General features: G+C 32.4%; 2 protein-coding genes across 3 annotated transcripts; one reads left to right on the top strand and one right to left on the bottom strand.

The window, feature by feature from the left end:
* Nucleotides 1–859: 859 nt before the first annotated feature.
* LOC123902203 (flap endonuclease 1) lies at nt 860–10,377 on the bottom strand. Of its 2 annotated transcripts, none has more exons than XM_045951873.1 (18): nt 10,266–10,377; nt 10,060–10,176; nt 9,622–9,680; nt 9,483–9,542; nt 9,322–9,375; nt 9,174–9,222; nt 9,022–9,069; nt 8,844–8,909; nt 8,716–8,766; nt 8,311–8,430; nt 8,145–8,229; nt 7,936–8,017; nt 7,512–7,626; nt 7,317–7,373; nt 7,176–7,222; nt 7,038–7,092; nt 1,159–1,280; nt 860–1,051 (listed from the first exon to the last, which is right to left on the bottom strand). In XM_045951873.1, exons 1-17 carry the CDS (start codon nt 10,275–10,277, stop codon nt 1,203–1,205), a joined length of 1,155 nt encoding a protein of 384 aa, XP_045807829.1. In that variant the 5' UTR covers nt 10,278–10,377; the 3' UTR covers nt 860–1,051; nt 1,159–1,202. The 2 variants fall into 2 exon arrangements, with proteins under 2 accessions (XP_045807829.1, XP_045807828.1); XM_045951872.1 differs by lacking the exon at nt 860–1,051 and adding an exon at nt 6,203–6,391.
* A 6,786-nt stretch (nt 10,378–17,163) lies between these two features.
* LOC123902205 (protein NRT1/ PTR FAMILY 4.5-like) lies at nt 17,164–21,716 on the top strand. Its single transcript, XM_045951874.1, has 6 exons — nt 17,164–17,719; nt 17,811–17,898; nt 17,996–18,213; nt 18,620–19,042; nt 19,443–19,561; nt 20,390–21,716. The coding sequence occupies exons 1-6, from the start codon at nt 17,717–17,719 to the stop codon at nt 21,432–21,434; spliced, it is 1,896 nt and encodes a 631-aa protein (XP_045807830.1). The 5' UTR covers nt 17,164–17,716; the 3' UTR covers nt 21,435–21,716.
* Nucleotides 21,717–23,139: the final 1,423 nt, after the last annotated feature.

Consider the following 23,139-nt stretch of genomic DNA (forward strand, 5'->3'; position numbering starts at 1 on the left):
GGGACACAATACGATATGGTCTAGTATTAAACAATGCCATTTATTCGTTTTATTAGCAGTAGCAAATATAAATAAAGAGTAAAAATCCTGCTAGTTTACCAACAACAAAAATGCTATTGATGGAGATGGAGCTAACTTGTTCTGCAGTCATTTCTAGGCGTCGTTTGCTTGCTGAAAATCATTTTCACGACTACTCAAAATCATTTACTAGAATAGCATTTTTTGGATACGAGTATTAGGTTCTTCGTAATAATGACATATAGTATTCATTAAATAATTTGTTTATTTTTAAAGATACAGTTCAATGTGTCACATGAACCTAGTTCAGTTATATACATCGTATTTTATATGTACGAGCCAAATTTGAATCCCAAACACTCTACTTATTCACTAAGGATGAAATTTAGCCACTAAGATACCTAACAAAAAAAAATATACAATTCAATGTTGTTATTATGAAGTACCTATTGTTCTCTTAAAGAGCCAATAATCACTTGTTGACTAGAATATTGGAGAAGTAAGGACTTATTTACGCTGTTACATTCACTAGCCGCCAATTGCCATAACAAGCAATTTGTGAAAAAATGTTTTTGCCATCAAGGCAATACATTCATCTTCATTATTCAATTTTGACAGTGGCATCATTTGAAAGAAAAGAAAATCGGTTAAGATTGAGTTTAGGTGTACAAAGTTGAACTTGATCAACCCAATACTAATCTCAAAAACTAAACTACTTAATTGGAAATTTTAGTGCACAATAGATTAGCAAAATAGAAATTTCCAAGTACTATAACCGAGGGCATGCAACTGCAAAATATTCAGACACAAGACAGGAAATAGTAACAGTAATGCAGGGCAGTAAGGAAAAAATGGCAAGTCAAATTAACCCAAAAAAAGTGAGAATTAAGAGCATCTCTACCAAATGAAGCACTGTATCTCAAATTGTTAAATAACATAATTATCTAACATAAATTAGTAATTAGTCATACAAATATTTTACAATTTGGAAGATTGAGCATCAGTATTACAAATTGAGCCTCCTTCATGCCAACTGCAAAAACCCAGAGAAAAGAGAGGTAGAATCATAGATGTTAATAGGTGCAAAAGGGACAGTCACATTAATAAGGTGGTGAGAAAACAAATATCTACAACACTAACCTGATCAACATGTAAATGACTGCCAATTTAAGATACAGAGCCAACTATTTTTTCTTCTTACCGCCACCGGCCTTAGCTTTCTTGTTACTTCCTTTAGCTTTAGCATCATTCTGCGGTGTTTCCTGTCAAAAGAAAAGAGTACATGTCAAATCATGGACCTAGAGAACCAAACACTAAACTTGTTCTGCAGGTGCTTTTAAAGAAAAATTCCAATATCTTTATACATTAACTTAGTTAAACTATCCACAGATATTTAGAAAAGGTTGTTGCTTCATTAGGCTTCTTGTTAGAAGATATAAAAATATCTTGAAATTTTCTTAATTACCTTATAGGATTAGCTTCTTTTTAAAAGTATCTAAAACTATGTCTGGAGATTACTTCTCACATTTCTTTATTACTATGATTTGTTTTCGTGGTTGGGATTTTTAATATTGCAGTATAAATAAGAGTTAGTAGTGTCTAATATTTTTTTTGCATTGTATCAAATCATCAATCATTTCAAACTATAATAACAATTCAGAGTTCTTAAATTTTCGCTTCCCTCTAAATCTAATACTCTATAACTTCAACATGGTATCAAAGTCATATCATCCTCCATAAGCTGTCCCCTCGCTATTTGGTTGCCAAGGTCACTAAAAGCATAGGACTCTATTATAATGATTGTGTTTAGAATCCTTTTCCGAGCATCACCGTTGCAGTTCACCGTCAAGGAGGCTGATGCTTTTTATTGGTTCAAAGTATTAGAGATATAGCTTAGCTTGTAAGTGAATCTGCTTTGATACCATATTATGAAAGATAGAAGGAAATCCTGTTTTCTTTATTGATCAAAGTTAGTTACAAATGATAGTTGCACTACATTTATAGACCTTCTATTTACCTGCAAAAGCAGGTTACACCTATACATAACTGACATTAACCAGTCACCAATACAACTGACATAACTAGCTTCTTCAGTTAGTTATTTGCTAGACAGAGTAGATTCACTTACAAGCTAAGCTATGTGTTATCCTGAATTTTAGACAGGAACGACGCTGACATCATGAGTCTTTTCAATTGTCACCTCAATCCCCACAACCATCATGACCTCCACTTTTTCGGCTTTAGTGGGACACGTGTCAAGATCAGAAGTAAGAAGGGGAAAAGATTGGGATTTTCTATTTATTTTAATCAGGATTTTATCAAATATAAAATCCTGTAAATAGGCATTTCTCACGAATTCAAAGCGTTTGTGGTATAACCCTCTAAGAAACTTCGTGTTTCTGACTTTTTCTCAGATCTGTAAGTTCCATTTTCAAGTTCTTCAAAAACTACTCAACTTCTTCTTTACCATCATCGATGGCGTCAAGTTCTCAAAAGAAAACCTCTATTCCTCTTGCTGGCAACTGGACCGGTCCCATCGTCAAGGATAGTGACCATGTTTTCGTCCCTGAGCAACCCATGAAAGGCTGAGAAGAGACTAATTTGGGAATCACAGGCAATGATACCTTATTCTGCTTTTGCTGGTCCTTTATCTGATGCTTCTAATTTCGTTGATAGTATTAAGGAGATCTTCCCCTGTTTCCAACCATGCATTTTTTATGATACTGCCCTGGATTTTAGCTTCATGAAATTACTAGATAGGGTTTTTAGATCTTCCCCTGACAATAAAGCCTACATTACCTGGTTAAATAAGGTCGAGTCGAAATACAGCTGCTTTTGAAAGAATCAAGATATTTTCGACCTGATTCAACTTAGTTTGACCCAAATACCACTCAGAGATGCTAATTGCAGCTCTACACTTCTGAGAGAGTTCGACAAACACATTTCACTTTAAATGTGGCATGATGACTCCACAATAAGTGTCTCCTGTAGGTCAAAGGCCAGCAATGGCAGCAACATCGAAGAGTGTGGGAGTCATCATGCCACATTTAAAGTGAAATGTGTTTATCGAACTCTCCCAGAAGTGTAGAGCTGCAATTAGCATCTCTGAGTGGTATTTAGGTCCAACTCTAGAAAGTTGAATCAGGTCGAAAATACCACGATTCTTCCAAAAGAGGCCGTATTTCGACTCGGCCTTATTTAACCAAGTAAAGTAGGCTTTATTGTCAGGGTAAGGGGAAGATCTAAAAACCCTATTTGGTAATTTCATGAAGCTTAAATCTAGGGCAGTATCATAAAAAATGTGTGGTTGGTAACAGGGGAAGATTTCTTTAATACTATCACCAAAATTTAAGCATCAGGTAAAGGACCAGCAAAAGCATGCATGTTGTCAGAAACATAATAAGGTTTCATTCCCAAATTAATCTCTTCTCAGCCTCCATGGGTGGCTCAGGGACGAAAACATGGTCACTATCTGGTCACTATCCTTGACGATGGGACCGATCCAGTTTCTTTGAGGGTTATACCACAAACGCTTTGAATTCGTGAGAAATGGAAAGAAAACGTTGTGATTTATAAAGATCTGTGAAGGTTTTGAGAGATTATGATGATTGGTTGTAGAGAAGAAACTCAAGAACGTGTGGGGAAGAAGACGAAGGTGTGCAAAAAGTGAAAAGGGGAGTGTTGATGCCTATTTATAGGATTTGATAAAATCCTAATTAAAATAAATAGAAAATCCCAATCGTTTCCCTTCTTACTTCTGATCTTTGACACGTGTCCCACTAAAGCTGAAAAAAGTGGAGGTCATGATGGCTGTGGGGATTGAGGTGACAATTGAAAAGACTCATGGTGACCATGATGTCAGCGCCGTTCCTTGGAAAAGCTTAAACACTATGCTAAGTGTTGGATATTCCGCCTTCATTGCGGTCCGCCCCCATCTGCCTAATTGCGGCATTTGAGTTGCCTTCATTGCAGCCTCCAACACCTTCATTGTGTTGGGTGTGAAGGGGTGGATTTAGTCCCACATTGCTAAGAGATATGGCCTGTGTAGCGTTTATATAGCTTTGGCAACCCTCACCTTACAAGCCGGTTTTGTAAGGATGAGTTAGGCCCAATATAAAATCTGACATGGTATCAGAGCCTATCCTAGATGTATTGTTGGGCTTCCCGCATCGTCCACGCTTCAGGCCCATTGGGCCCGAGCGTGAGGGGGTGTGTTGGATATTCCGCCTTCATTGCGGTCCGCCCCCATCTGCCTAATTGCGGCATTTGAGTTGCCTTCATTGCAGCCTCCAACACCTTCATTGTGTTGGGTGTGAAGGGGTGGATTTAGTCCCACATTGCTAAGAGATATGGCCTGTGTAGCGTTTATATAGCTTTGGCAACCCTCACCTTACAAGCCGGTTTTGTAAGGATGAGTTAGGCCCAATATAAAATCTGACACTAAGCTATATCTTTAATACAAAGGGTACATTTTTTACTAGGTTGAAGCTTAATAAGCTCAAGCTTACAAGGTATTCGATAATATGAAAATGTCTTATAGTATCTAGATTTTTTTTAAACAGCCAATAATAATAATTAGTTGTTAATATTTTTCTCCTTCACCCGGGTTTGAACCCTGGTCCTCTAACTCCTTCAACCCTTAGCTCAAACCAGTTGAACTACCCAACCCCCTGATATCTAGATATATCAATTTAGAGTACCTTAGATTATCTTCTTTTTTTGAAATAGCCAACACTAGTGTTGTTAGTAAATGTTAGTATTCTTATGTTGGGATTGGAGATCAAACCCTCAACCTCCTTCTCACTACACTCCTAAGCTCCCTCACCCCAACCACGAACCAAACCTTACACTTTGGATTATCTCATAGGATTAATTTCTTCAAGAGCATTTTATGCCATCTCTCTGTATTAGTTTTCACACTTCTTTGTCACTATTATTGATCTCAAAAACCAGAAGTAGATGAAGAATGCACAAATGCAGAAACCCAACGGACCATTGTAACCCCAACAAAATTAGTGTAAAGAAAGGAGGACAGCCGTTTAGAGAGCTTTGCTAGCTAGCCAACCCAAAATCATAATCAATAAGCTAGCCAACCCAAGCAGGATGTAAGTTGATCTTTACTACATATGTGATGGGATTTGGCCTGCTGAATACCAGGCAAAGAAAGAAGGGGAAAAAAATAATAGAAATGTACTGGTTATGCAAGGAGAATGGCTGTCATGAGTAAAGAGGAAGTGGAGGGAGAGAGAAACAAACTGTACACATTGCAGCAGGAAATTGGGGAGAGTATTCTGTAACGGATAGAATAGGGAATTTGAGATTGAGGTTTATTGGATTGATCTTTTTTCAGTTCTGACTGCTTGCTATATTTTATTTCTTAAAAGCATTCTGCTTTATTTCTGAGCAAATTTTGTTTCCCCCAAGATAATTTCATGCTTGAGAGCCTCGTAATTTCAATAGTTTTTGTGATCCTATTACTTTGTCATTAAACTTTTGATATCCATGTTCGACTTTATCATCAATTTATCTTCATAGAGCATTACTATCGCTCACTACTACAGTAAGGAAGATAGTATCCAACTGAACTTCTTGAGCTGTAAGATTGTAACAAAACTACAACCAATAAAAAGTTCTGCTCATATTAAACAACTGAACTTCTTTGCTAGCTGTAACCCAACACCATCTAGAGCAGGGCTCGCTTACTAATATGACATTGGGGAAGCCAATAGTATATGGCAAATGCAGTATCAGTTGTAATGGATATTCATTTGGATATAATGTATAGAGAAATGAAAAGGAGGATATGATACTAAACAAAAACGCAGAAGAAAGGCTAGAAAGATATGTAATAAAAAAACTCTCCAGTCCTTTTTTTCATCTCTGCCAAATCAATGGGAATTTGTTTTAACATAGAAAAATCAATCAGACTTCTTAAAATTTAAAACAGTAACTAACTAGATCCAGAAGCCTATATATTTATGCTATAGGAACTAAAAGTGACTAGAAGTGAAGCCAGTCAGAGTTATGAGATATACACTAGTAGTAAAAGATATGACGCGGGCAGTCAAACACTGCATGGCCTGATGTAGTTTTAAAATTTCTCATGCAAAATTAGTAGAAGAATTATATCACGGTTACTAAAAGACAGATTATGCATAAGCATAGATTGACATTGAAGGTTCACCAGGTCTATTCAGCTTCAGGAACCAAAGCATACACCTCTAGACAATGATACTGAAAGCTTGGAACCCATATTATAGATCGGCATGCTCAACTTGCCAAAACCCATGGACCTTGACTGGTTAGAAATTCGCAGAGAGGACATCTTATGATCAATTGCTGGTTTGAATGATCTAAGCATGCATTTGCTTTCCTGTCATTAAGTGTAGCAAAATTATGCTAGAATATCAGCTTTAATATTTCTAGTAAATTTGGTAAAAAAAAGCCTGTTTCTAGTACTTCAATTTTTTTCTCAAGTAGGGAAGGAAAGTCACCCCATTAATACCATTTAATAATATAAAGGAACAAACAGGGGGGAGCCTGAAGTAAATAGTTCCAAATCCAGTTAGTGAACGAATCATAGGATAAAGGTATTGCTTGCCACACAAATCAGGGTGTTCAATTGATCATTTTTTCTGTACCCAATAAAAAACACCCCATATCAAATGCATGAATAGTGTGTATCTATATCCCGGACTTCAAAATTTATACTCAATTTTTTCACACAATTTAAGTTAATGCGACTTTTCATGGAATGGATGAATTTTTCGTCATCGATATGATATCAAAAGAGGAAGAAAATTAGGCAAGTAAACAATATGAAAACTATGCAAGGAAACAATGATTCATGATCTAGTTTCAGGCAGACAAATAGGAATCCGGAAAAAGAAAGAAAAAAAAACTAAATCACAGCACGCCCAAAAACTCTGACCATAAAAATTCTGGTAATTTGCCAGGCCTTCTTCGACAAGTTTGAATGTCAACAAATAGTGGAGGTGATAGATGTAGTGAATACATACCTTCCGTTTGATAGGTACAGATGGATTTGCTGTTGGCTTAAAAAATGATTCCAATCTGGTGTTTCCAGAAAGAAATAAAAAGTTAGGTATGGCAAGAGAAAAGGTCTAGCACTAATGTCCAATGAGTTAATCACTTACCGGCCTTGTGATGACTTGTTCTTTGCCGCTTTAATTTTCTCTATTGCCTAATATTGAAAAAGAAACATAAAATAAATGTTTTCTGAAGAAGCAACAAAATCCCATTGAAACTCAACTCTAAATACATGTTTAGCTACATACCTTTGTCACCCTGTCACTGTTGAACCCATTCTCATTTACTAGAAAAGTTATTAACCCCTGTAAGAAAGGCAACATGCAACCTAGTTATCTCGCCAAAGAATTGATATATAGATAGGACAAACATAGGTATGTCAGTATGCATATCCTTGTGCATTTGAAAGAATATTTAAAGTTCTCAAACAGAACAGTTATTACTTCTTCATCTGGAGGAGACCACTTAAGATTAAGTACTTCATCATCAGTTGAGACCTCTGGTTCTTTAAAAAGTCGTCGAGCCTCCTGATACGGCCAATCATCTGGTATCTGGTACCTGAATCAATGGTCTCGCTGTAAGTAATTCCTAATCCGAAACTTGAAAGATCAACATAATTGATATTTTAATAAAATTTGACAAGGCATGAAACATTGCAAAAGCACTTGCTGTAAAATGTGTCATATAAGTGACTCATCATTAAAGATACAAATATACGGGACAGATATCTGATTAGTAGTGCAGCGCAAACATGACAAAGAGAAACAAGTAAACCTTATGTCAAAAGCTTTCATCATGCATTTGATAAGTATTAAATAGCATGCACTGGAAAACAGTGAATTTCAAAATAGGAAAAAAAAGAAAAACCTCTCTTTGCTTAGGTTTTCCAGTATAGTTTCGATAGAGCCATGTTGGCGTATGAGCTTCAAAGCTGTTAGCCCCCCAATACCTGTGGCACACATTGATTATTATTAATATTTATTTATATTATACACATGTACATGTAGCGATCATTCGCAATCATAAAATTGAACGTGAACCTAACATCGTTTGGATAAAAATGAGACAAAAAATACCTCGAATGTTGTCACAGTAATCACACCCAGAAAGAATACACAAGTCAATAAATTGGTCCATGGTCAGATTTAGCTCCTCCAAAATCTGAAACACGAGAAATATATAAATACGCAGATTGTAAGGTGAGAAACCCGTTCATATTGAAAGCTCTTAGGGACAAAGGACCTTTGCAATGTCAAATTCCATTACTGGAACCTTCTTTGAGCTAGGATCCATTAGATGGCGGAGGAATTTAGGAGCTCCAAACGTTAAGGAGTCCATGTCTTCAGAAGCCACAGCATACACCTATCATATGTAAAATGTTCAACATAAATTATGCATAAACTTTATATATCAAAGAAACTTGTATTAACTTGAAATGAAGGAATAACAAAAGTTGGAATTATCAATTGCAAGAAATACGAAAGGAAGAACATATTTGAAGTTTAAACTGTTTCATAAAAGTGGTAGAAATATAAAGTAACATTTTATTTTCATTTCCAAGAAGTCTGTTTGAAAAGGATTAGTAGTTAGTAATAATCTTATCATTTTAGTTTTCAAGAAGGTGACACAAAGCAGATGTGAACTTGCCTTTCCAGCTTTGCAAAGAGCAGCACACTGAGCCTCTGCTTCGGAGGGCGCCTGCAGAATTTGAAGCCTTAGCTAAATGGTTGACATATTGTACAAAAAATTATTTCATTTTAGTAGTGCAATATCACCTCAACAACGGGGACTCCCATGAGTCTTAAAAGTCTTTTGCAGTCATCATTATGTTGCTTTGTCACCTACAAGTGAATAGAGATATATCCACAACAAAAGTCCAAAATCTTGCTTCAATCCATTATAAGAAAAATTAAAAGTTTTTCAAATAAACATGTCTAAGAAACAAAGACCCACCTTCACTGTCCGTTTACTGAATTTTTCAATATCTTCCTTATTGTCAGTCTGAAATGACAACAAAGAGTAGCCAAGAGGTGAATATCTTGATTTAACACAAGAAATCTAAGCACAAAAATCATTGAGAAGTCACCAACAAACTGTGCATATACCTCTATAGCTTCTGACAAACCCGCGGTAGCCTCAGCTCTCTTTGAAAGCCTATTCATAGTTTTAGAAGGAAATGCATAATTTAGGAACTTTGATAAGAATCTCTATATAGAACTCTCCATAAATAACATAAAATCCACACAAAAATACCGTTTTTTCAGCTCTTGATTCTTCATCTCCGGTGGCTTCCCATCAAAAACATATCTGGATATGAGCATTCGTAAAAATCAGCAAGGGCACAGTTTTTAAAATGACTTAATCACCTAGGGTTTTATTGAAAGAAAGACTATTATTTTAAAATAAAAAATTACACTGGCTTCATCCCCGCTTCTAGAAGTCTGATTGTCCGTGAAAACATTCCTTGCAAATGACTATAAAACTCAAAATCAGTTAACTAACGCAATTAACCTTATCTGATAGAAAATCCACCGAGATTATATTATCACTTACCTAGTAACTTCACCAGCTTCATTAGTCAGCATTTCAGTTCCACTTCTTCCCACAACAATCTAAATCAAAATCAATTACTGACAATAAGTGCCCGCTTGTTAAGAATTATAAAACAAGTGATTTTGATACTAAATAATTTATGGATTTAATTTTACAGATTTTTTTATAAAAATGCAGAAGCTGTTTTGTGTTTGTTTACCAATATGAAAATCACTTTTTTAAAAAAAAAAAAAAAATCAGTTATTAAAAAATGATATTTTTTGAGAAGCTTACTAAAAATCAGTATATCATTTGAAGTAATTTTTTTACAAATCTGTAACAAAGTGATTAAAAAAAAAGTGATTTTTTAATGAAAAAAGCTATAACAAACGGGATTTAAGTGACATTATTATAACTTAACCAATTTCAGTATCGTGATTGAAAATTGAAATTACTTACAAGAAACTGGTAAATGCTCATGCTGGCATCAACAGCGATCTTTCGGCCAAAATAGCTCTCGAATTTGTTCTCCTTCATGGATTTGGGGGCATTGTCAGCTAAAAGCTTCGTTAAACCCTAGAAATTAATGATAAAAGAAATTAATAACAATAATATAACACAAATTAACAAAATTGAGAGGAAAGAGAAGATGAAAAATTGAATACCTTAATACCCATTTTGTTGTGTTTATGAGAATTTGCAGAGAAAATGTAAAGGATGGTGTTTTGGAGTGTGACGGCAGAAAAATGAATTAGGAGCGACAAAAAATCAACTGCTTCCCGCGCACTCTCCTGTAAGGCTATTTTCGTAATTGTCAGCCCATTTTATCTCTAACGGCCCAAATAAAATAACCCATCAAGATATGCTTGTTGGCCCAACTCTCATTTCAAATGAAGAAGGAAAAAAAAAATACTCCATTATCTGATGAGATGTTTTATTTAGATACACAAAAATCTAATAAGTGGGAACCTAGGATAAAAAAAGAGTAAAAGAACTTTAGGTGAGAGTAATGTAAAAGTAGGAAATTGTATAGTTGATGATATCATATTGTGGTAAAAAAATTATTTTAGACACACAAAAACCGACACTGTATGAGTTATATAAATATATTTGAGTATAGAGAATATGATTCACTACTTATTTGTCATCAATTTCAAAAATCACTCAACTTACTATTGATTTGAGAGGTGTGAGAAGAAAAAAGTGAATTCAAGGGTGAAAAAATGATTAAAAGAATTCTCTTTCGAATAAAATGACAACAATATGAAGGTTTGAGAGTAGTTGATGCCTTGATGGCAAGAAAAATTAATAATATAAATCTCTCTTTTCTAAAATCAGAGTAGTATACCTTTGCATTGTTTCTAGTTTCTGTAAATACGTTTATCCCGTTTTGTATAACTTAGGTGTAGCCATTGTAACTTACGTATTTGTTCATAATGTTCATGTCTTCATGAATCATGATTATTCTTCTAAGTTCTAACTATCTTAAGTAGTCATTGTTTATTTACAAAATAACTTACATTAAAATAAATAAAGACAAATTTTTAAGATATTAAATAATTTTTTTTATCTTATATGATATTCGATGGACAAAAAATTATTAATATTTAGATAACTTGTACCTAAACAAAAAATTATCATATAGTTTAGTTAAATAAAAAAATCAGCCCCCCAGTTTTTATTTAGTCCCAAAATAATTAATTTTAAAATCAAACATAATACAATTAAAGTTGTCATATCTCATCTCTTCTTATTTTTTAGAAAATTAAAGAGACATAATAAACTACTAAAATACTATATTAGGAATTTAGGAACATATAAACTCCAAAACAGCTATTGGAGTGGACCAAACCATCCCTTTTTCCAAACTACAATGCACATGGTACCTCTAACCTTTTCCCCCCTTTTTTCGTTAGTGATCATAATTATGCATAGAAACATAATCATATTTTGCATTTCAATTAATTTAGACTTTGGATTGCAACCATCAACCTGGCTATTTTACAGCAACACACATTCCATAAAGGCCAATATGTCCCTTTCTAGAAAATTAGTAATATGTTTTTCACAAATTATTTTAATATTAATAATATATGCACTCACAAAAACATACTCCATCCGGTCTTATAAGAAAAAAACTATTTTTTAGGTTTAAATTAAAAAACTAATGTATCAAGCTTATTATGGATCAAATACATTAGTTTTTCAATCAACTGAAAAAAGCAAAAAAAAAAAAAAATGTCTAAAGGCGGCAACCTTTATTGCGGCAGTTGAATGGAACCGCCATATAAAAGTCAATTGCGGCCGTTATTTGAACCGCCACAATTAATTCTTTAATTGCGGCGGTTGTAATGCTAACTACGGCAGCTACAAAACCGCCACTAAATATAAACCGCCGCATAAACCGTCGTTAAATGCTCTTTCGACGCCTATTCCAATGTTTGGTTCTAACCGCCGCGAAATGCTCACGACGCTTAAAATTACGGCAGCAAAAGATTTTTAACTACAATTTTTACCGCCGCAATTAGCAAATACAACCGTCATAATTTATTCTATTTATTGTAGCGCACCATTAATTACCTCACCCTAAATTTGACATTTTATTTTATTTTTACAAAAATTTGACATTTATATACATATATAAATTGCAAGTTTGTAGCAACAAACAATATAATATAGTATACTATATATATACAGCAATGACAGCCGGATACTATTGCCATAGTTGAAAATGAGTTGAAGAAGAAGTGACACAATTCATGCATGTCAACATCTTAATTAACACGTTTCTCTTTATTTATTACATTTTGCAATATTTACTACTCCTATACTACCATAAACTATTCAAAATTATTATTGAATCACTCTCACACGCATAAACAGAAATGACATATTCCTTCCTGTGCCTGCAGCTGCCACAATAAGAAAGCATTTATACACGTACAAAAATATACACGATTTCGTAAGCAACAAGAAAACAACAATACTGTTTAAAATAAAAAGGAAAACAACAATAGTAGATTTTCCAATGTCCAAATCAACTTGTACACGGTTTATGTCTAGAAGTAGCAAGTCATAGAAGAAAAAGGAAAACAGATAGATAGATAGATAAATATTGAGATACAACTCAATCACTCAAGCACATTTAGGAAAAAGCATGGACAATTTTTTGGTAAAGGGATTTGAAAAGCATGTAGCATGGAAGTGTGGGGTTAGTAAATCAAAACTTTATGTGAATTATTATCAACACTAATGAATTTAGGACCATAACATAACACCGTGGCTTTGATATAGACAAGAATCTATACTATAGGCTTTTGTTCATTCATAGATTTTAGATAACTTCCCACACGCAAAAGAAATGTGTTAGGTTCAAAATTTCAACGCCATTGTCACATTTTATTGACACTGGACCTAGTAACTAATGTGTATAGTGAGAGTGAGAGAAATTTTTTTTATGTGTGATGAAAGAAATTGAATCTTCTACTGCTCTTTTTGTCCTGTCATTCCTGTTGTTCTTCATCAAACGATCGATAGTAAAAGAAACAATTTGAGAGAGAGAGAGAGACAATATAAATAAATGGTTGAGATGATGACTATGCAACATGAGATGATGAACTCGAGTGGAGAGATCAAGATACGTGATGAAAACATCTACTACTACTAAATTAATAGCTTAAAATAGAAACATATAAAAAATTTGATAATATCAAAGTTTAAATTGACCGGAATTGTCTATAAATATGTAATATTGGAGTACAAGTTATTGAATGTAATTATAATAATGTATCAAAGTTGATCGTAATTTTTAACCAAATGAATACTACAACAAAAAAAGAAGTCAAACAACGTGATATAAATATGTCAACCAAAATAAAATCACACGCATACAACGAAATTTAAAAAAAAAATCAAATTTGTTTAATATAACTTATTTAGATAAAATGACAATTATAAAATTGACTTAAAATCATCTATCTATAAACAACAAAGAGAGAAATGAGAAAGAAGTTGGAAGTTGTCTAAAAAATAGGGCAGCTATATAATAAGAATACTTTTTTTTTTTTTTGAAACAACTTCTTTTCTTTCTTGAATAATAAGAAATACAACAATGTGTAAACTTGAAATTGAACTCAATTTTGCATTGTATATTAGATAAATAATAATTAGATGAACCAAAAGAGAATCTATTGACTAATATTCATGAACCTATCTATACTTTTGAGAAGTAGGATATAATATTATAAACACCACTAACTGCTTTTTGAATTTAAGTTTTCTCCTTTGTTGAATTTGTTGAAAAATATGCTGACACTTATAGCTTTTAGTTCCTTGCAGTTTGGCAGAGCGCTCGTGTGTTGGCCTCTAAAGTTCAAACTTAGAATTATTGGTTGCAAGGGTTATAGTTGCATTTGATCAGCTAAAAAATAGAGAATTTGATTAAACAACTTCTGTTGTATCCTGTTTGATTTGAAACTGATTATGAGATTGGACAAATTAGGTAGGAAGGGACAGAACAAAAACAAGATTTTTTGTTCCTCACTGAACCACAGGACAATTTTTTATCCACAGTACAACTATAAAAAAATACTAAAATACTCATTTTATTTTCGAATATAAAAATATTATCTCCCTATATCTCTCTGGTAAAGTATTGTCTTGTCCTGTATTATTTTGTTCTGTCATGTACTGTTTTGTCCAGTTCTTGCTGCTTTACGAATCAAATTGATCATAATATTGGACAAAAAAATAATTTTTTTAATCAAAATATGTACACCCTCCAGTTTTATTTTGTATATAAATAAATTTAATTTTTTAGATTCATTAAAAAGTAATGATCTACTCCCTCCGGTCTTATTTATAAGCAAAGATTACTTTTTATATTCATTGAACAACTGATGTTTAGATACATCAGTTATTCAATGAATCTAAAAAGTAACTTTTGTAATTTATAAATAAGGTCGGAGGGAGTCCTCAATGGACTTAAAAGTAGAAATTTTATGTTGTAATTTTTCAATGTATCTAGTGATTTAAAGTTGTAATTTTTCAATGTATTAAACACCAGATACTCAACTTATGCGTCTGTGCAATTTCTAGTCACTAAGCTACTTGATCACGAAAAAAATTATATATGCATGAGTAAGAATCCTCTCCCTTTTTTATAATTTTCATTTCTTCCATTACCAAAGTTTTTTAATATTTTGGGGGTATAAACGAGATTTTGACTCATTTAATATCACATTTTTCCATTTATATTTCCAAAACTATATAAAAATGGATGAAATGAAAAAAATATAAAATGGAGGGGATCCCAACTCATATATGCATTCAAACATGTCATAATCAAATACTTTTTCTTTTTTCTTTTCAAGTAGTTTATTGATTAAATTCACATATCTTAGATATAAATAAGTGAAAAATCTCAAATTCAAACACTATATATTGAGATAAATGCTAACATGGACCAACTAAATATGTGGTACACTGTGGACCAGTGTCAAAAAATTATCAGAAATTCAATAATTGTTGACGATAGTTTTAAGAAATAAAAATGTACTCCCCTCATTTTTTACGGCTTAATCTGCAATCTTATTGATGACAGATCAATATTATATGCATATTTATTTTTTTGTTATTTTAATTAAACTAATATCAATTTTTCAATTATAAAAATTATAAACACCATTAACCTTTAAGCCCAAAAAACAATATTTATCATGGTCGATGTTTTGAATATTTTTATGGTCTATATTAAAATTTACCATATATCGATCATCGATGTCCTCGAATCTACAAATTGATCATAATAAGTACACCCTCCGATTTCAAGTGTTAAAAGATTTAAAAGTAGAAATTTTATGTTGTAATTTTTGTACTTTTAAAAAACTAAATACACTCATCTTAATCTACTTTATGCAGTCAATGATATTAATTAATAGATGAACGACTACGATTAACCCACGATAAAAAATGTGAGAAATATAGTTAAGAGTCTTATAAAAATGGGAAAAAACTCAAAAAATATTATACTCTGTAGTAACATCATTAGAATGATTGTGAGATTACAAGTAGAAAGCAAAAGTCTAAACTGAATTAAGGACAAAATGTAGGGGGAACTGAAGTTTATGAACATTTTCTATCTAACTAACAATTGAGCTCCAAGGGACAAAAAGGACAGCATATGAGCTGTGGATCATGTGACCCATAATTTCAGCATTTGACCTATAAGGGTAGAATATTTGCCTTTTTGCCTTTTATTTTTCAAAACTTTTTTTTTTTTTTTTTAAATTAATGAAGGCACGGAAGCAGGAGGATATACCCACCAAATTAATTCTTACTACTAGTATTTTATTAATTAATTATTAAAAAGAAACCTTTTTTCCTCTTTAAAATATTATCTTTTGGCATCCAAATTAATATTTTTTTAACCATGTGATCATACTCAAATAATTAAAAAAAATGAGTTTTAGTTACTTAGGGTAAATGCGAGGACTAAAAGTTAATTTTGATTAAAACAAAGAATAAAAGTATATTTAAGCCTTTTTTTTAAAAAAAAAAATTTATTTAACTCCAAAGAAGAGTAACCTTATTTATTTTTAGGTCATGCTAACTAGTGTTCTAGGACACTAGTTAAAGAAATTAAAAAAATACAACTTTTATAGTTTTACCTATAAAATGTCATTTTTTTGATATTTTAAAATTATTGACTACTTCTAAGATAATTTTACTACATTTGTTTTTCTTCACTAATATTTCGGAGGCACTAGTTAGCATTTTTCTTGTCTAAAGTCTTAACCCTCCGGTCTCAAAGAAAATGAGCTTTGGTAATTCGAAATCCAACCAATAATTTAGTAAAGTTTGTCTAAATATTATTTCAATCAGAATTCGAACTCAAATTTCTCTAATGATTGTCGTAACGTTCATTAACCATTTGATACTAACTCTACTCTAATATTACCTCCCGTCCTTTTTTATCTTTTTTATAAAGAACGGTTAATTTTTTAACTTTATTAAATAACCGATGTATCTAATACATAAGTTATTTAATGAATTTAAGGGGGTTGTTTCATATAAAAGGATCAAAGAGTAGGTAACTTTATTTTTTGGGTGTGTTATTTTTAATGGAAATTTCAGGGGTAATTGTGGTTTTTCTCATAGCAAGAAAATTAGAAAAATATAGGATCCTTTTCCATCTGACAATGTTGTGTTGTGTCTGATGCCTAACCAGCAACCAATTTCAAACTCAGTATCATGAAAATTTAATACTACTAATCTGAACTTTCACACACACTTGTTTTACTAGTCTTAGTTTACTCCAAAATTGATTAATATCTTCACTATGGCATACCAAGGTTATTATTCCTATGACATAATTAAGAGCAAATTATTAGGGAAGCCACGTGATAATAAATGAATAATTAAACTTTACACTTCATAAATAAATAAACAGTTGTACATGAATTTGAATAATATGAAAAATATGATGAGATACAGAGTTACAGACACTTGATCACATGCTATGCTATGTATAAAGCAGTACAGAAAAAAAAGTCTTACAAATTTAAACATACAAGGTAGATTTTTTTTACTTAAACCTTCTAATTTAGAACAAAATTACAATAACACAAAGCCACACAAAGATATTATTCAAACCAAGACAGACATATATAGCTAAATACAGTGGGGCATATATGATGGATTGATTAATTTGATTAAAATCATTGATGGAATTAGCATCCATTAATCATCATTATTAATTATTAACAACATGTCAGCAACCTTAAACTTATGGTAAGCATGTTTGAAAGTGTGTTAAAACGGTGAGCACAGAAACCAAGGAGAAAAAAAGTTAGAAAGAGTGTGAAACAAAACATGATAAATAGAGAATGGAGGACAAATACCAAAGAACAGAACAAAACAGTGCAAGACATTAAAACTAAGGAACTCTTTGTGGATTTTTATGATCAAATTTTCAAAGCTATTTTCCTCTCAACTTAAAGTTTCTTTCAAAAGTTTCTACTTTTGGGCTATATGTTCACAAACACCATCTTCTAGTACTACATCTCAACTCATCATTCTTGTTTGAAAAATTGAAACTTTACACACTCTCTCCAAAATGGTAAGTTAGCTAAGACATTCAATTCAATGTATCATTCATCTATAGCTTTTTCTCTATCACTTTTGTTGAATTTGAAACTATGTTCATACAGGTAGACAAAGAAGTGAAAGAAGAACACAAACCAATCATTGAATGGAAGAAACAAAAGGGTGGATTTAGAGCTTCCATGTTCATCTTTGGTAAGCAACAAAGACCAAGTTTTTGAAGCAAATTAACAGTCTTTATTGATTTGATATTGTAGAATCCATAACCATATTTTGTTAATTTTTTATGCAGTTTTGTCAGCATTGGATAACATGGGTTTTGTGACAAACATGGTGAGCTTAGTTCTATACTTTTATGGTGTGATGCACTTTGATCTTTCAAGCTCTGCAAATACTCTGACAAATTTCATGGGCTCAACTTTCTTGCTCTCCCTTGTTGGTGCTTTCATCTCAGATACTTACCTCAACAGATTAACCACATGTTTGCTTTTTGGATCACTAGAAGTTATTGTAAGTATTTAATTAATAATTAGTAGTACTAAACATTATTATATTATTTCAAAAACTCAAAATTCCAAATCCCAATGACATATCCAATCACATAAAATAAAATAAAAACCAATTGGGTCAAAAAAATTAACATTAACAGTGAGTTTGACGAAATTACAGTAACACAGACATTTCGTCGAACATGTGCTATGCGTGTTTTTTATTTCAAAACCTGTATTATGTAGGCTTTGGTAATGATCACAATTCAACCTGCATTAGACAAACTACACCCTGAAGCATAAAATAAAAACCAACTGGGTCAAAAAAATTTAACCATAACAGTGAGTTTGACGAAATTACAGTGACACCGACATTTCGTTGAACATGTACTATGCATGTTTATAATTTCAAAACTTGTATTGTGTAGGCTTTGGTAATGATCACAATTCAAGCTGCATTAGACAAACTACACCCTGAAGCATGTGGTAAATCAAGCTGTGTAAAAGGAGGTATAGCTGTGATGTTTTACACATCATTGTGTTTATATGCTTTGGGTATGGGTGGAGTAAGAGGTTCAATGACAGCATTTGGTGCTGATCAATTTGATGAAAAGGAACCAAATGAAGCAAAAGCACTTGCAACTTTTTTTAATTGGCTTTTACTTAGTTCAACTTTAGGTTCAGTTATTGGTGTTACTGGTGTTGTTTGGGTTAGCACACAAAAAGCTTGGCATTGGGGATTTTTAATCATCACAGTTTGTTCTTCAATTGGTTTTGTAACACTTGCTCTTGGTAAATCATTCTACCGTATCAGAGTTCCCGGTGAAAGCCCTATTTTAAGGATTGTCCAGGTATAATTAATCTCTTTTATGAAGCACAGACACTCATCGGATTAAGCATGTCTTTAGTATCACGGTGAAAGAGCTAGAATCCGGGTGACCTCCGTGATTTTGCAGAAAGTACAAAGTGTAGCTTTTGAAAAATCATGGACCGTGATTCTGGCGTACTCACTATGACACGCCTATGTTCGGTACCATTATTTTGACATATTCACCGTGATACCAAACATGCACTAAAGTGTGTCCCAGTGTCGGACACGCGTCTCGCACCTGCACATATTGAATTATGTCATTTTCTCATATCTGGTGTCTGTGTTTGTTTTCGTGCTTCATATCTCTAATCATGTTAACTAATTCATTGATTAATGAGGAGTAAATGAATTAATGATTAACAATTATTTGTTTGATGTAGGTTATTGTTGTGGCTTTTAAGAACAGAAAACTACCACTACCAGAGACTAATGAACAACTTTATGAAGTGTATAAAGATGCTACTACTTTAGAGAAGATTGCACATACAAATCAAATGAGGTTATTATTAATTCTACATATTCATCATCATGAATGATTGATATTTTTGTGATAAACTTAACCTAATAATGTTGATATGCAAAATGACAATTAAGAACTATACTGTGTCCAGCAAATTGTTAAGATTCTTTTTCTTCATGTACAACTTATTAAGTAATGCCAAGAATTTGGGCCTACTATCACTCACTTCTACACGTTTGGTGTAGCAGAGAATGATCATGGAAAATATGTCCTATACTATGCTTTTTAGTTAACACCAAAACATATGAAAAAGTGATAATAATACATTTCCTGACACAAATTCACTGATAAAGTTTTTCACTCTTTTCCTATTCTTTGAGTTTGTGGTATAATTTGGCTTAGTACCTTTACCTTGTAGATAGAATAGAAAGTGAAAAGCAATTTCCTTTTCAGTAGCTAAGTACCAATCTTTATTTCCTTATTTTAAACTTACTTTATGTTTGTATTCGCCGTGAAAAAGCAAAATCACCGTGCCTCTAATTTTGTTGAAACTCTACATGTATGTTTGATATCACAGTGCGTTTCACATAATCATGGCAAGTCATCATGATTTTGATAAAAGCTACACTTTGTGAGCTTCAACGAAATCAAAGTATCACCGTGATTTTGTGAAACTCGTGTGATTTAAAACATGCACTAAAAGTTGTTGGAGTTGCTAAAATGAAATTTAAGGTCTAACTTCACATGCACAATAATTGGTGACGATAAATTGTGGTTGAGAAAACATTCATTCCAATTTATTTCCATTTACACACATAAATGCATGCATGTACATTCAAATGATTTTGGTTTGTTGAATTGAATCAGGTTTCTAGATAAAGCAGCAATTCTTCAAGAAAACACTGAACCTCAAAAACCATGGAAGGTTTGCACAGTTACACAAGTTGAAGAAGTAAAAATCCTAACAAGAATGTTACCTATCTTAGCCAGTACAATTGTAATGAACACATGTTTAGCACAACTTCAAACATTCTCAGTTCAACAAGGGAACTCAATGAACCTTAAACTTGGTTCCTTCACAGTACCTGCATCATCCATTCCTGTTATCCCTCTTATTTTCTTATGCACATTGATACCAATTTATGAACTTTTCTTTGTACCATTTGCAAGAAAAATCACTCATCACCCTTCAGGTGTTACACAGCTTCAAAGGGTCGGTGTTGGATTAGTACTCTCTTCGATTTCAATGACTATAGCTGGTATCATTGAAGTTAAAAGAAGAAACCAAGGATTAAAAGACCCTTCAAAACCAATAAGCCTATTTTGGTTATCTTTTCAATATGCTATATTTGGTATTGCAGACATGTTCACTCTTGTTGGACTATTAGAATTCTTCTACAGAGAAGCACCTTCAACCATGAAATCACTTTCAACTTCATTCACATTTTTATCTATGTCACTTGGTTACTTCTTAAGTACAGTTTTTGTTAATGTTATTAATGCTGTTACTAAAAGGATTACACCAAGTAAACAAGGTTGGTTACATGGTTTTGATTTAAATCAAAACAATCTAAACTTGTTTTATTGGTTCTTAGCTATCTTAAGCTGTCTTAATTTCTTTAACTTTGTTTATTGGGCCTCTTGGTACAAGTACAAATCAGAAGATAGTAACAACAGTTCAATGGTAATCACAAAGGAATTATTAGGTGAAACACCTCTATTAATGGTTGGTGAAAGAAAACATGATGATGAAGATAAAGAAGAAGATGAAGACAAGAAATATGATCATAAAGTTAAGGCCAAAGAAAGTAGCCAAACTAGTGAAGCCAATACTGAGGGACCCTCTTCTTCTGATGAAACAGATGATGGACAAAAGAAAGAAAGAAACAGTAGAGAATGGAAGCATAGATAATAATGATAATAATAAGGTTACAAAAATGTTCTAAGATATGATTTGATGTTTAAGGAAAATAGTAGGTGGTGTATGGTAAGCATTGGATGTGAAAATATAGGAAGTGGTTGAAATATCTATTATCTTACATTACATGTGTGATTGTATAATTGATTGGTACTATACTATTGCTGCTTCTGGCATGGTCCCTGTGTATGCACTATGCAGAGTCAAAGGTTTTTCTTATTTCATTTTTCTTCTTTTATCATAATATAAATATAAATTAAAGAGATAATTTTACATTATCTTTTATATTTTCTTATCACATGCATTTTTTTTTTATCAAAATTACACCATTTAACTATTTAGATAATAGATGTGTACAAATATTATTTCCTCCTAAAAAATACCTATTTTCAACCAATAATTTTCACCGAGTAAAAAAATAACCATAATTTTCAATCAATAATACAAGTCTTATTACCTTTCAAAGAAAAAAAATCTTATATACCAACAAAGAAAGTCTTAGGCTTTGATTGGCAATGTCACATTTTGAAATTACAATTTATAAGACTCTGTTTGATAACTTTTTTTTCTTTCACAAATTTATAGCTTATTTATATTAACTTTTAGTGTTTAGCTTATGAATTTTTTCTGTCAACCTTTTATTCGCTATACTCGGTTAATCGATTGAGGTCCGTACACTCTTCTTACCCAAACCCAAATTGTTCGGTACTTTGGTCACTCTCCCTTTCACGTGAAGGAGGGAGTTCTACAAGCTTATGCATAACCTAGCGCATCGCTGTGAGATTCTCCACTTTGCCAAAGTAGTCAAACACTAAAATGTTTGGGGTTCGTCGTCCGACATTTACGTGGTACCTCGCTTGAAAAACATTAAATATTAATTTAAACATATTTTTTATGTCAATTTTTATATTGACAAACTAATTTAACCGTTAATTTTTTACAAAATACTTTCTTCAATTTTTGTTTACAAAATATAACAAATTCACTTCACGAGCTTATTCATTAATATAAACTATAAAGTTAAATGGTTGCTCTTTGTCCTCCGAGTTGGTCAGGCTAAGAAACACACTACTAAAAAATATCTTCCAGTAAGATTTACATTACCGAAAAATATCTTACAAGACAAAAAAAAAAATTATGATCAATTAATGAGAAGGAAGAGCAACCATCTAAAATTTAAAGCGAGAACCTGAACGTAGTGAAAATGGGTCCTTATGCCTCTATTTTCTTCCATATCTCTGCAACGCTAATAGAAAAGTCACAAAAAAAAAGTCATAACGACAGTAAAGTAACGATGCTTGTGGTTTTCAGCCTAGAAACCAGAAACCAGAAACAAACACTATTTACTAAAGTCACATAAAAAGTCATAGCGATAGTCGAAGTTTGAATTAGGTGGTGGGGTTTTGATTTTGAGTGTGAACCACTTTACTTTACACGACCATCCAATTTGAAAATTGTTTCTTCACAAAGCATGTGTAGTGTAGGGTATCTTGCAGTAACATTTAGATCACAACATCCTTCTTGTTTCACAGATTTTTATATAATTTATACTCATAAATCATTTCAATATATCATGAATTATTAATATGTAACTAAGAGACATATCTTGCTAGCCGGTTTTGAAGATAGTATTAGAGTTTCTTTAAAATTTGTAGGGTCGCTTAGCTTTATGCTATCAAATCACTTATTATTTATATTT

This window comes from Trifolium pratense, linkage group LG1 (assembly GCF_020283565.1).
Source record: "Trifolium pratense cultivar HEN17-A07 linkage group LG1, ARS_RC_1.1, whole genome shotgun sequence".
Classification (NCBI taxonomy): domain Eukaryota; kingdom Viridiplantae; phylum Streptophyta; class Magnoliopsida; order Fabales; family Fabaceae; genus Trifolium; species Trifolium pratense.